The following is a 13,382-nucleotide window of genomic DNA, read 5'->3' as shown; positions in this document are numbered from 1 at the left end:
TGATGTCCTGAAGAGGTGACATTTATGAATGCACTGAGTTCCCATCATTTCACCACACATCCCCTCCTCCCCACTTCAGTTTCTTTAAAAACCAACTTACGCGGTATCTCCGCTCTTCCTCGAATTTCTCCTCAAACCTCCTGATCTTCTTCTTCAAGTTCTGGATCCTCCGGGTCATTTGCACTGGGGTCAGCTCCTCCCTCTCGTCATCGTGGGAGCCAAGGGACGAACTCCGACGCCTGCCAACACCAGAGCGAGAGCACACTCGTGTTAAACTGCACCAGGCCTAGTTTAATCAGGACGCCGAAAGAAAAGTTGCGGAGGTACGTGCTGCTCTGATGTCATAGCCTTTTTCTGAGGTGCATGGCCGTTACAGTGAGGGTCATGCAAACGTTTTGCACAGCAGGCCATTCGGCCAATCATGTCTGTGCTGGCTCTTCAAACTGAACCATCTGCTCATCCTAATCCGCCTCCCTCTTCCCATAGCCCCTGCACTATTCTTTCATTGTATCACAATTTACTAATTCCCTTTTGCAAGTTACAAAACGATCCTGCTTCCAACATCGACGCATTCCAGGTCAACCTGGCTTGCCTAAAATAAAATTTGAAAATCCATTCTCATCTCCTCTCCCCTTAGAGTCTTTCCTCAGTTATAACAGCTTCCTTTTGACGTTGCAGCAACAAAAAAAATAGAATTGTTGCCTTGGAACATGTCTCCGAGGTAGTGACATGTATTATTTTTCTGGACAGCTGATGCTGTGAAAACATGGCATCCTTATTTGTAAACGAGTCTTACAAAATATCTGGGAGAGGATGCGGAGAAGATTTATCAGAATTATATCAGGCATGAGGAACACCTGGTACACTGGATGGTCTGGAGAAGCTAGGTTCGCCCCCCAGCACCCATGGAGGGAGAATTTAACCAAGATATTAAATTGAGCTATTGACAAACTATAATGGGTTTTGTTGGACTTGATCAATTTCAGGAGGGAGGACAAAGATTTACAATACAGCTGATGTGCGTCTTAAAATTGCAGGAGGAGGACAGGCTCTGTATGTTATGACGATAATTAGCGTGTAACTGAAGAGCAAAAGACTCCAGGCATAATCCCCAGTCTGTGTTCAGTAATCCAATCTCAGTTTGGGTACATTAAAACTAGCTTGGAGAAACAAAATATGAGAGATTGCTAAGAGCTAATTCAATTAACTGAAAGGTTCTATTCGAAATAGCTGAGCACGCTGGGGATCTTTACTCTGGAAGAAGGAAGCTGTAGGGTGATCTGATTCAGGTAACCAACAGAGAGAGTTCCAAATGAACCTGTCTTTTTTCCCTATCTTGTTTCTGAATATGGACCTCTGTTGGATTGGTCCAGGCTTGTGAGCCACGTACTGTAGCAATCTGCATTTGCCTTGTATAAGAGGGCTGTCTGGGAAACTCTCCTGCTCTTTCCTTTGTGCCGTCAGGAGTATTGGAAGGATTCAGGCCATTTGGCCTCATTATGCACAAACCTTCCATGACTTAGAAAGCTCTGGAACGGGACTGAAATCCAAAAGGTAGAAATGGCACAACAAGATCAAAATCTCTCGAGCTAATACCATACAGGCTTCGAGAGTTCACCGCTGAATTATTTTGGGGGAGGAGGAAAAATGACAACATTCAGGCCTCTCCTCCACACTCACCTCATGAAGGAATGAGAATCAGGGGGTGATGGGGGTACTTCTGTATCATTGAGGAACTGCTGGCTTTGACCATAGGCGTAGAAGCGAGGTGATAACATGGGGTCGGAATCTTCCTCCAGCAGTTGGCGAATCAGCCGGCCAGCCTGCGGTGACACTCGAGCTTCCTCGGACTCAGCCTCGCGGGTCTGCCACACCAGGGGAGCGGAAACGGACTCTGAAACAACAGCAACCACCAGCCACAGCATTAAAAACCTTCACGGCTGCACAAATGTGGCCACCACACTCTGCTCTGTAAACTGCCACACAGCATCAAAGTCCTACTTTTAGCCTCAGCACAAACATGTCATTCAGGTCTAGTCGTCCTGTGCTTCAGATTTGGGCTGGAAGACCAGTGGGGTGCTGCAGCCAACCTTCTCTCCACATCCTCTCAAAATATGCTGCGTACTTGCATGTGTGTGCATGGTATATTCGTTTTCTTTTGTATGCATATGCTTACGTGTGTGTATTGGTCAGGGTGTGCATCTCTTGTGGATGTGTGTGTGTTGGTCCACATGTGCCTCTTATATTGTGGATGTGTGCAGGTGTTGGTCTGGCAGTGCATGTTATATTGTGGGTGTGTTGGTCTGGGAGTGCATTTATCCACAAGACCATAAGACATAGGAGCAGCAATTAGGCCATTCAGCCCATCGAGTCTACTCCGCCATTCTCCCGCTTTCACCCCGTAGCCCTCGACAATCCCAGCGTGTTGAACCGTGCATCTGCTTATCTCTGTGTGCACGCACGCACTCGTCTGTGACCATCTGTGCCTTCTGTGTGCTAAATATTTACAAATTTGAATCAGTGATCCTTAACCGGAAGGCGAAATCAAACGCAGCCCTTTTCTGCATCGAAACCTCGAAAAAGGAAAACCGTAGAGGTGGGAGGGTCATGATTCAATTCAGAACTCATTCCAATCTACAGACAGCCTCTCTGTGCAAAAATGCTCAATATCTTTCTCAAGAATTAGGTCTTTAAAATAAATTGCATCGAACTGAGGCCAAAGTGCCAGTCGATTCAACCCAGGGTGTTCTTCAACGACAGATTTATATCTTATTTGAAGAGATAATTTACGCCAAAAATCAAACGTTTGATTTTCACAATCCTTGCAACACTAATAGAGCTTTAGATTGCCCGCCAAGTAAAAATGAATCAGAAACGCAAACGGTTTCAGATTAAGAAGTACAGAAATGAATTCCTAGAAATTACATGCTGTTACTTTCAGGAAGCAACACAATTCAAAGTGCCTGGTTTAAAAAATCGCACCCCAGTGGCTGGTTTGGAAATAGACAAGGAAAGATTTACCTCCCCATTCCTTGCCCTCGGTGAGGCCAGTCAAATCCAAGCGGGGGATCTCGAGAGTGGCGCTCCCTTCTGGTGTGGCTGCTTCAGAATTCCTCGGTGCTTTGGCCACGTCGCTTTGACTCAGAGGTTCTTGGATCTTCATGGCGACATTCTGCAAGCCCCAAGCAAGAGGAAAGAAACGTTTCAATTGTATATATAAAGATATATATATTTTAAATCAGCAATCAGCACGGAAAAACAACATCTGGAGAACAAGGAGAGGGAAGTTGACTGAGAGTCTGCTACTCCGCTGGTCCCAAGTTCGAACAACACCCTGCACAGCCACAAAACAAATTCCCCGATCGTGATCCGCCCACCGTGAAGGGCTGGGAAATCTGGAGACAGCCCATCTGTTTTATCTGCAGAAAGCGCCTGCCCGTTTTATACAGTGACAGACAGCTGCCCCCTCCTCCTCCTCCTCCCTCCAGCTTGTTTACATCTTACAGACAGTACTTGCCAGAAAGGAGCTGCGCTCTCTGTGTAGTCTGGCCCCTTTGCAAATCCCCTCACAACTGAACTAAATACAAAATAGTAAAAGAGCTGAGGATTGGGGAGAGAGGAGGAATGAGATACAACTTGCAAGATGCTCCCGCGGCTGTCAAAATTTGCAAATTATTAAGGGGGAGGAGCAGAGAGGCGATTGATGTGAACTGGGATGTGTGCACACACCCCACTAACGTCTGCAATAGGCTCTGCACAAATTAAAACTTCATATGGATGATGTAGGAGTAAGGATTTAAGTGAATGCAGGTTGGGTGTGGATCTCTATTTATAAGCAGCGGAAACGTGACCTCGTCCACACACAGACACACACATCCCCCAAACACAAGCTTCAGGGTGATAGTGTAGGACGGTTATTACGTGACTCAGAGACGTCTCTGAACAAAAGAACAGGACTGGCGCTCTGGGACTCAGTGTTCTGGTAATCAGCCAGCACGCACCACACGGGCAGGAACAGTCAGCTGGAGAGCTCGACAGTATCGCTGAGGTGCTGGCCGATTCATCGTTTCAGTTTCATTTTAAAGCGGTCCTCAATTTCCCACTGCCTCCCCCATCGGTGTATTTCACGAGAGAATTATGATTCAATGCCGACCTACTCCCCACCCACCCCTTCCCTAAACCATGCAATAAACGTCAGATGGCTGGCGATTCACAATGTGTCTTTGAAAAGTCTGGCTTTCACGGTACCACGGGGAAGGTAAAACTCGAGGCTGAACGAATCCCTGTTGTTAACAATGCATTCACATAGCATCTTTGGCATGAATGGCATCAGTGAGACTTGGCTGCTCTTGTGGACACATCGTGTAGGTGAAGGCTCAGCAAGGTCGTAAGGAATAAAAATGGTGTGTTAATTTATTGCAAGCCAGCTCAGTGCAAAAAAGCGTAGATCTCTCTATCTGGCAACTCCAGAGGATACTGGTGCCTGGCAATACTGTTTACAGTTTTGGGCTCCTTACCTAAGGAAGCAGGTACAGAGGTAGTCTAATAAAAGTTCTTTAGATTTGATTCAATGAAAAGCCTGTCCACTGGGTAGAAATGGAACCTAAATTCTCTATATTTTGAGAGGTTGAGTGGTGATCTGATTGGATGTCAAAACCTCTTGGACAGGACTTACGTCAAGATGCTGTTTCCAATATTCCCAAACAGCCTCTGTTAGGGTCCACACATTCTGATCGGTGGGCCGATGCACTAATTCCTCGGAAGTCTCTGCACAGTGGCTGGGGAAATTAGAGGGGGAGCGAAATCTAGGCATTTTCCTCAGGTTAGAGATTCTGGAGCTATGGAGCAAAAGAATAACATAAAAGGTATGGCCAGTTAGAAGTGAGATGAAGGGTAATTTTTCCACTTGAAATTTGAGACTTCCTGGAATTCTCTATCCCAAAGGTCTGTGGTTACTCAACTGCCGAATATATTCTGGATTGAGATCAATAAATTTGCGGGTTCTAAGAGTGTCAAAGATACAAGCGCAGGGCAGGGAAGTGGAAATGGTATAGAGTTGCAGCCACGATGTTTGTAACTGACCTACTCCTATTATTACATTTTTATGAGCTCACGAATAAATGTGTCTGTTATCCCTTTGAGCTTTGTGAACCATTCTTCAGGCGTTCCCCCATGCTATGCTGTTCATACAGCACTACTTCTTGTATTTGCCCAGAATTGGTTAAGGTAGGAGTTCACATTGGCTACCTGAAGGATCTGCACATTAAGGGAAGTGGTGGCAAAATGATAATATCACTAGACTAGTAACCCCTAAAATCAAGGGTAATGAATGCTCTGAGGATATGAGTTCAAATCTCCCCATGGCGAAATTTGAGTTTGATAAATATTTGGAAGAAAAAGCTAGCCTAATGGCTACTATGTAACCACTGCCATTAAACAAAAATAAAACTGATTTATTAATGTGTTTTGGGAAGGAAATCTGTCCTCATTAACTGTCTGGCCTATATGTAACTCCAGGCCATAGTAAATGTTGGGTCTTAACTCTTCTAACAAGTTACTGGGTTAGCAAGTCACTCTGAGCAAGGGATCTAGCCAGCAAAACCTATAGCCCATGACCAAATGAAGAAAAACACTACATAGGAAACAAGGCTGCAAACATGGTGACAACAGGATGTCCTTAGATGCTCCAGAAGGCAAAAGAAAAAAACCTGATCTGTTGCACTCCATGATTAAAGATCCAGGTGAGGACAGCAGGATTGCATCCCTTTTGACTACTGGCTAAGATCAAGCTTTGCAAGGCAGCAGTGATTCCAATACTCCCACATTGATTTGAAGTCTTGGACAACCCATGGCAGATACCTCAAAGCACTGGAGAAGGACCAGCAGAGAAGCGTACCCAATGCATCAAGTACAAGCTGTTCTGCATGAATCTGTAGACTGGACTCATCCGCCATCTCAGAACCCATCAAATCAGAATGGGAAGCAAGGCATCCTCGATACTGAGGAACTGGCTGAGGGAGAAGACTGTGATCTACGGTGATGTGGGAAAAACTTTTCCACAGAGCAAGAGGTTAAAATCTGGAAGGTACTGCCTGACAGTGTGGTGGAGGCAGGTTCAATCCATGGTTTTCAAGTGGGAGTTCAATACTTAACTGAAGAGAAATGAAAATATTGCAGGACCACATGGACAAGTAGTGGTGTTGCTCTGAAGAGAGGGTGAGTAAGGACATAGCTCAGTTGTTTGCTGAAGCCCATTTGGCAAGTTTCAAACAAGTTCCTACAATTGGCCAAATTAAAAAGGCATGAATCTGTTTTTTTAAAAAAAGTTCTCTTTCAATCTTTGGGAAAATGTTCCTGAAGTAATGGCTCTGTCAATTTAATGGTGTTGTTTTTGAAGGAGGTCCATGTATTCCGTAGCAGGGCCATTCATTCGAGAGCACAGCTCTGGTGCAATTTACATAAATTCCTCTTGGCATCTGCCCATTTCCAACCTATTCTGCTATAAAGGGGTGACAGACAATGCTACAAAAGATGCCTGCAAAGTTAACAGAGACAGCTCAATTGATGTTTGACACTTGCATAAGGGTTATTTGGAAATGAAAGAAAGAGAGGAAATATTTACATTGGATCTAGTCACATCCTTGACTTTACAATCACTTTTGAAGTGTAACTACTGTTGTAATGTGGGAAATGCAATCAAGTTGTGCACAGCGAAATCCCATAAACCACAATGAAAAAAAGAATCATCAGATATAGGCCACCTAGAGAACTCCTCTCCTTTTCTTCAAACAATACCAATGTCTGATTTCAAGCACAGACTCAGTAAGGACAGTCAAAGCCTTCACTTAATGCCTCATCTAAAAGACAGCACAGCATTTCAAAAGAGGCAGGAAAAGAAAGAACTGCAGATGCTGGAAATCTAAAATGTAAACAGAAATTGCTGGAGAAACTCAGCAGGTCTAGCAACACCTGTGGAGAGAAAGCAGAGTTAACATTTCTGGTCCGGTGATCCTTCTTCAGTGTTGGCTGCAGCCAGGAAAAGGTTGGTTTAACCAGCTAAAAGGAGAATCAGCCTACTCAGGCTCTAGACTAGGCTTGAACCCATGATGCTGACTCAGAAGGAATGGGTGCCACCACTGACCTAATTCAACTGCGTCATTTGACTTCTGCTCACCATGATTCAGGGTTTTCAAAAGAGGCAGGGAGAATAACTCAGCACATTGTGGATTGCAGAAGGAGTTCATTCAGTGGAAACATAGAGTGAGTAATATTACCACAATTTGACACATCTGTCTGTTAGCAGAAATATTGTTGAACCTTTCGAATTCTCCACCACAGATGACGGCAGACTGCCGAGTCATTGTGCATGTTCAAGACAGAGATTGATAGATTTTTGATACTAAAAGAATTAGAGATAATAGGATAGAGCAGGATGGCGTGGTGATGGAAGATCAGAGATAAAGGGATCACAAGTTCCAGGGAGAAAGCAGGAACAGGTTGCTGAGTTGGATGATCAGCCATGATCATAGCGTGCTGTGGGTTAGACACAAAGGGGTGAATGGCCTATTTCCATTCTAATTTTGTTTCCAAAATTGGGACACATCGTGTTGACTGGCAATCCAAGCCCCAAGGGCCAAACGGCCTGGGCCTTGTGATTTTTGTTTAAGAAACTCAATAACTGCAGCAATTTGTTTCCATTCTTTCACGAGCTGCCTACACTCAAGCTTGAACACTGAAGACCACCAGTTTGAAAACTGTCCCGATAAATTCCCACTTCTTATGGATGCTGAGCATTCACCTGTGTTGTGAATTACTGAAGGTGTCATTAGCACACCAATATGACCAGACAGATAATAGTGCCAAACCTCTCACGGACAAGATGCCAATTCAACTGTCTCAAGAATCAGTCATGTCAGCAATAATTTATCATCTGCCCAATGGCCCACTGTATGGATCAAGGGGTGAAAATCATCATGGGTGGTTGCACAAAGTAAGCAATGGAAGGAATGCAGCTGTTTAACACACGTTCCTCTGAATTCTGCGCAGGTTTGGATCAGCTGCTATTGCACCAATGACTTGGAAATTCATTGCCATTTCTCCACTGTCATGGGTCAAAATCCTGGAACACCCTTCCTAACAGTGCTGTAGGTGTCCCTATGATACATGGGTTGCAGAGTTTCAAGAAGGCATATCACCATCACAGCATGGTGGCTCAGTGGTTAGGACTGCAGCCTCACAGCTCCAGGGACCTGGGTTCGATTCCAGCCTTGGGTGACTGTCTGTGTGGAGTTTGCACATTCTCCCCGTGTCTGCATGGGTTTCCTCCCACAGTCCAAAGATGTGCAGGCTAGGTGGATTGGCCAAGCTAAATCGCCCGTCGTATTCAGGGGTGTGTGGACCATAGGTGAATGGGTCTGGGTGGGATGCTTCAAGGGGTGGTGTGGACTTGTTGGGCCAAATGGCCTGTTTCCACACTGCAGGGAATCTTATCTAATCTAATCACCATATCAAGAGCAACTGGGGTTGGACAATGAGAGCTGGCCCAGCCAATGATACTCACATCCCATGATCGAAAAATAAATGAATATACTGTTATCTACAGTGACACAAGACAAAATGAGACATTACCAGAATCAGTGCGTTTCATTTTTTAAAGCCAACAGCCACATCAGCACTTTGAACTGTAATCTTTTACACTTCAACTATCAGTCAAGAAGTGGCCACTGGCCCATCTTGCCTCACTGACTGTTTGAAAGAGCTAATCAGTTCATCCCAGAGCCCCATTCTTTCCCCATTACGAGGCAATTCCTCTTCCTATTCAAATATCTATCCAATTCCAGTTTGAACGTTTCCCTCACCTTTTCAGGCAGTGCGGTCCAGAACATCTTCCAGAAGATCTCCTGACTGATATTGGAAATAATTTTGCACTTTCCACTGGCATTAAAACCTTAATATTTGGAATGCCTCTAGTAAATCTCCACTTCACGTTTTCTCCTTGTGAAAAACAAAATCACCATCTCTCCTGTCTCACCACATACTTGATCACTCACTGCCTTATGAATTATGTTCAGCCCCTTCTTCAAAGCCCCAACAACTCTCTCACAGTATGATGTTTGAGACTGGTCAAAACTTTCCAACATATAACCAGCACTTTACAGATACTATGCAACAAGTTTATGTGTTCTATGCCTCTACTTATAATGCTTGGGATCTCATTTTTTTTGATCCCAACGTTACAGCTGGATTCCAAAGTGCAAAAGCTGTTGTGTAATATCTTTGAAAGTAACAGGGTTGACAGCAACTTGGATTATTGCAATATTTAATATATATTCTACTTTTAGATCATGCTGTAGTAATGCAACTTAGAAAAATGACAATGGCACTTTCACTGCTTACCAGACTCAATTTAATATGATCGTAAAGCTCCCCACCAGAGAATGATTTTGTGCCTTCTTTTCTGAAACAAAGTGAATCACACGTGAGATCAAAAAGTGCAAGTAAGGTTTATAAATATGCAAATAGGTTAATGGTTACTATTCATCTTCGTACAAGCTACTATGTAGACAGAAAGAAATTATCTAATGTCACACTCTTCAGGACACCTTGGAGTGATCATAGTCAAAGATAGTCATGTAGGAAGTGCAACAACCTATTTTAAGCAGGTCCCACAAACAGCAGTGAGATAAATGACAAGATAATGTATTCTTTTGTTGGTTGAAAGATTGATATTAGCCAGAACACAAGACAGAGCTCGCTCGTTCTTCTTCCAATAGTGTAATGTGATTTTTTTTAAAAAACATTGACCTGAGAGGGAAGATCAGCTTTGCTTTAACACCTCAGCCAAGAGACAGCATTTTCTAGAGAATAGCACTGCCTTGATATTGCACTGTGAACTCCAGCATAGGTTTTAACTCAGAAATGTTTGTCACTAAGAAGTGAAAGTGCACTAGTTCAATCAAAGCTAACAGCAGTGGCAATTTCTAAGACATCTTCTATCATTGGAGAGTTTGCAAGGGATGTTAGAGGCCACATGGAACAAGTAATGTTTATGAATTAGATGGTTAATTGGTTGTACATACAGATGGGGGATATAAGGCTCTTGTGGCATGGTGGTAGCGGCCCCATCTCTGAGCCAGGTTGTCTGCGTTTCAGGAGGTGATGGCATTGTGGTGATACCACTAGACCACTAGTCTAGATACCCAGATAATATTCCTAGGTAACAAAGTGTAGAGCTGGATGAACACAGCAGGCCAAGCAGCATCTTAGGAGCACCTAAGATGCTGCTTGGCCTGCTGGGCTCTTCCAGCTCTACACTTTGTTATCTCGGATTCTCCAGCTTCAGCAGTTCCCATTATCTCTAATGTTCTGGGGACCTGGGTTCAAATCCCACCATGACAGATGGTGAAATTTGAATTCGATTAAAACAAATCTGGAATTAAGAGTCTAATGAGACCACAAAAAATCATTGTTGATTGTTGGAATAAAAACATCTGGTTCATGAATGTCCTTCAGGGAAGGAAAATGCCATCCACACCTGGTCTGGCCTACATGGGACTCCAGATCCACAGCAATGAAGTTGACTCTTAATTGCCCTCTGGGCAATATAAGTTGGTCCAGCCAGCAATGCCCATATCCCATGAATGAATAATAAAACAAAATTCACCTACGCCTGAAGTGCACACACACACACACATGGGTGAAAGCACTGTGTAACAAACACGAGATCCACTGTTGAATTTCAGAAATATTGCCTTCAAGTTTCACTGGCCCCAGATACATGTCAGTGTGTGAATAAGTTGATGAAATAACTGTAAACAGGGTAAAAGTAATCTGTGGGTGTCAGAGTTGGAATAAAACTCATTAGAAAAACAAAATCAAATTGCAGTATCCCGTCTAACCAATGTTTTAACATCTGGCCTTATCAATGTAAAATGCAAAACAGTTAAATACATCCTGTCACCTTTTTCAATGTGTGATTCTTGCTGAGGACAAACCAAGACATACAGCAATGAAATGCCTACCTTCAAGACTTCCTTAAGAGAAAAGCAGAGGGATTAACAGAATAGAGTCATAGAAATATGCAGTGTGAAACTGATCCTTCAGTACAACTCTCCTATACCAAATAGATATCCTAAATAAATCTGGTCTCATTTGCCAGCATTTGGCCCAATAAAATGGTTGATAATCAAAAGTCCCCTCAAAACTGAACTGCGCACAGTAGCTCATTCTATTGTAAAAGGAACAAACCCTGACATGTTTTTTGCAAGGCCTCACAGACCACTGCGAGGTAGTTTTCAGGCTGTTGGAGTGGTCACAACCAATAGTGTGCTTCTTGTGACTTTGTAGTTAAGGCATAAATGCTTGTGAAGAGCAGGTAAGGTACATAGAGCTGCCAAGGTACTTAAATTCAGTGCTTTTTAAATTCTGAAGATAAAACCACTTGCCTTTGATGGGGGCTGTGACAAAAATCTGTTCTAGCTTTGGATTAGATGTTTGTTGACTAAGTGCCACCAGTACAGCAATATTATTGTGTGACTTCTCATACAACCTATCAACATTATAGCAGTGGATGAATACCTCCAGGGGGTTGTTATGGGGCAGCATAGTGGTACAGTGGTTAGCATTGCTGCCTCACAGTGCCAGGGACCTGGTTCGATTCCACCCTCAGGCGACTGTGTGTGGAGTTTGCACATTCTCCCCCGTGTCTGCATGGGTTTCCACTGGGTGGTCCGGTTTCCTCCCACAGTCCAAAAGATGTGCAGGGTAGGTGGATTGGCAATGCTAAAATTGCCTATAGTGTCCAGGAACGTGTAGATTAGGTGGGGAAATGGGTCCGAGTGGGATTCTCAGAGGGTTGGTATGGACTTGTTGGGCCGAAGGGCCTCTTTCTATACTGTATGGATTCTATGATCTAAAAAGTTAGAGTGAAAGTAAAATACTGCAATGGTGTACATCTGAAAAGGTAAACAGCAAGAACTGGAGAAACTTAGCAGATCTGGCAGCATTCAGAGAGAGAAACAGAGTTAATGTTTTGAAGAAAAGTTGGTTTGGGCTCAAAAGTGTTAATTCTGTTTCTCGGTCCACAGATGCTGCCAAGTTTGCCGAGTTTCTCTCTTGCTTTATGTTATTAAAGGATTAGCTGTCTTTCACCTGTGGATATGTATGCAAATATTTGTGCGGATTAAGTACTTGAGTTGATTTAAATATGTTGAGAGTGTGCTTTATCACATCTCACTGGCTATAAATACCACAGTTTTTAAAAGAACACATCATACAGCAACTTAGCAATTCTGAAAACTTGGTGGGACTCACAGATAACAGGAAGGCTCAAACATGACCTTTAGCACTGGCCCAGCAACATTTAGTTCAGATGGAAGCACTCCCCAAGTTGGGAGCTTATAGCTCAAGCCAAGCACATCACCTGTGGTGCAGCAATTGGAGATGAGATGGCAAACAAGTTATGACCCCAACCTCCTGCTCTGGCAGGCATGAGGGATCTCGAGGAGATTTGTCCAACCAACATATTTTTGATGATCCTTACCAGTCTAATCTCAAAACTCCAAGACCTAGGTCTTGGCTCTGCCCTCTGCAACTGGATCCTCAGCTTTCTGACCCACGACCGCAATCAATGAGGATAGGTAAACGCATCTCCTCCACAATAACCCTCAACACCGAAGTCCACGCTGCCAAACGTGTTCTCGGGCCCCTACTGTACTCCCTGTACACCTATGACTGTGTAGCTAAGTTCTGAATGAATGCCATCTACAAGTTGCTGACGACACACAGTGGTTGACCGATATCAAAACAATGATGATTCAGAATACAGGAAGGAGAGAGAGGGCTTTGTGTCGTGGTGCAATGAGAACAACCTCTCTCTCGATGTCAGCAAACAAAAGAACTGATCATTGGCTTCAGGAAGAAAGGAGCAGAACACACCCCCATCTACATCAATGGATGGGAGACTGAGAATGTCAAGTGCCTCTGAGAGGCAATAACCAACAACCTGTCTTGGACTTCCCACACAGATGCGACAGTCAAGGAGGCACAGCAACATCTCATCTCTTCTTCCTCAGGTGGCTGAGAAAATTCAGCATGTCCAAACTCTCAAATTCTTACAAACGCACCATTGAAAGCATACCGTCCAGGTGCATAATGGTCTGGTACGGCAACTGCTCTGCTCAGGACCAGAAGTAACTACAGAAAGTTGCGTGCACAGCCCAGACCATCACGGCAGCCAACGTCTCATCAATGGACTCCAGCTACACTTCTCATTGCCGTGGAAAGACTGCCAATGTCAAAGACCCCTCCCACCACGATTATGCTTTCCTACAACTTTTCCATTAGGCAGAAGATACAGAAGCTTGAATACACACACGCAGAGG

General features: G+C 44.0%; 1 protein-coding gene across 3 annotated transcripts in view; it reads right to left on the bottom strand.

The window, feature by feature from the left end:
* Positions 1–13,382, bottom strand: part of fam13a (family with sequence similarity 13 member A) — a 184,936-nt gene that overhangs the window by 17,019 nt on the left and 154,535 nt on the right. For all 3 annotated transcript variants that reach the window (XM_048529404.2, XM_059650746.1, XM_048529422.2), the window contains 4 exons: positions 9,397–9,457; positions 3,022–3,172; positions 1,681–1,894; positions 101–239 (listed from right to left, as the gene is read on the bottom strand). In XM_048529404.2, coding sequence (XP_048385361.2) covers positions 101–239; positions 1,681–1,894; positions 3,022–3,172; positions 9,397–9,457 — 565 coding nt within the window. The remainder of the gene's footprint in view (positions 1–100; positions 240–1,680; positions 1,895–3,021; positions 3,173–9,396; positions 9,458–13,382) is intronic.

This window comes from Stegostoma tigrinum, chromosome 1, assembly GCF_030684315.1.
Source record: "Stegostoma tigrinum isolate sSteTig4 chromosome 1, sSteTig4.hap1, whole genome shotgun sequence".
Taxonomy (NCBI): Eukaryota; Metazoa; Chordata; class Chondrichthyes; order Orectolobiformes; family Stegostomatidae; genus Stegostoma; species Stegostoma tigrinum.
This window is presented reverse-complemented; position numbering and strand designations above follow the sequence as displayed.